At 36.8% G+C, this 1,081-nt stretch overlaps 1 protein-coding gene across 1 annotated transcript in view; it reads right to left on the bottom strand.

The window, feature by feature from the left end:
• HCFC2 (host cell factor C2) overlaps nt 1-1,081 on the bottom strand; it is a 68,809-nt gene that overhangs the window by 47,750 nt on the left and 19,978 nt on the right. The window contains exon 5 of the mRNA XM_042782477.1: nt 292-376. Within this exon, the coding sequence (XP_042638411.1) occupies nt 292-376 (85 nt within the window). The remainder of the gene's footprint in view (nt 1-291; nt 377-1,081) is intronic.

The raw sequence follows: 1,081 nt of genomic DNA, 5'->3' as shown, positions 1-1,081 counted from the left end.
TGAGTTAAGTGTGTCAAGCTTTCAATGGAAGGTATCTCAGTTTGACATCTCTCTGCCTTCTGCTATTCAACATCTACTCTGTGCAAGCACTCTGAGGAATGGAAAGAAGACTAAGAGGCAGCATAAGTAAATGGCACATTAAGTGTTTTAGCTCCATAGGAACATTATTTTAGCTTCAGTAAACACAATCAAACGTTACTAAGTTCACTGATCTATTGCCAAAAAACTAGCAACATCACTTTTGTGTTGATCTTTCTTAATATGGTTAAAAAGAAAACAGAAAAACCGTACTTGTTGCCTATAACGTTGGCTGTGTGAAGGCTTCGTGGAAGTGGCACTGCCCCTTTAGTCTCTGGTTTGGACCAGGACATGGTTTCTGAAAGTAAAAAATAAATATATTAGCAACCTGATCTAGTAACAGCAAGTGACCTTACGTTACAGTTAAACAAGACAAGACTATAAAATAAAACAAAAATGTTTCCAGATAGTTATTTAAATTCCATCTTAGACAAACATTTCTAGCTGACCTAAGTTGCCAATCACATAAATTTATTTACATTTGAATGTCAATATTTATAATGAAGGTATCTTCAGGGTGCCATCAATTATTAATTGCAATCAGTGATGATGATGATGATGATGATGATGACGAAGATAGTCAAAAGTAAGAGACACACCTACCCTGTAATCATGCTTTCCTAATATCCCAGAAACAGTTACCCATCAGTTTTTCACTGACCAGCATAGAGCATTACTAATGTTGTTATTACTTATAAGTAGGGTAACCATATAATTTATCATTCCCAACTAGGACACTTTTGAGAGTGAAAGGGGGTATTCTTGTTAATTACGTGAGACAACAGGCATAAATGAGGACCATCTCAGCAAAACAAGACATATATATGTACCCACCCTATAGGGAGTTACCATCATCAATCTAACATTAGTTTGTTCAACCTAACTGATCAGCAACCACTCATATCATACTTTAGCTGCCTGAGATTATACAACTGCTAGTGATAAAGTGAGGAGCTCTGGTAGCGTAGTGCCTAAGGCACTTGACTGCTAACCAGAAGGCTGG

Source organism: Orycteropus afer, unplaced genomic scaffold, assembly GCF_000298275.1.
Source record: "Orycteropus afer afer isolate SDZICR_OR568_19922 unplaced genomic scaffold, OryAfe1.0 scaffold00334, whole genome shotgun sequence".
Classification (NCBI taxonomy): Eukaryota; Metazoa; Chordata; class Mammalia; order Tubulidentata; family Orycteropodidae; genus Orycteropus; species Orycteropus afer.
The sequence above is the reverse complement of the archived record's forward strand: the minus strand, read 5'-3'. Positions and strand labels throughout refer to the sequence as shown.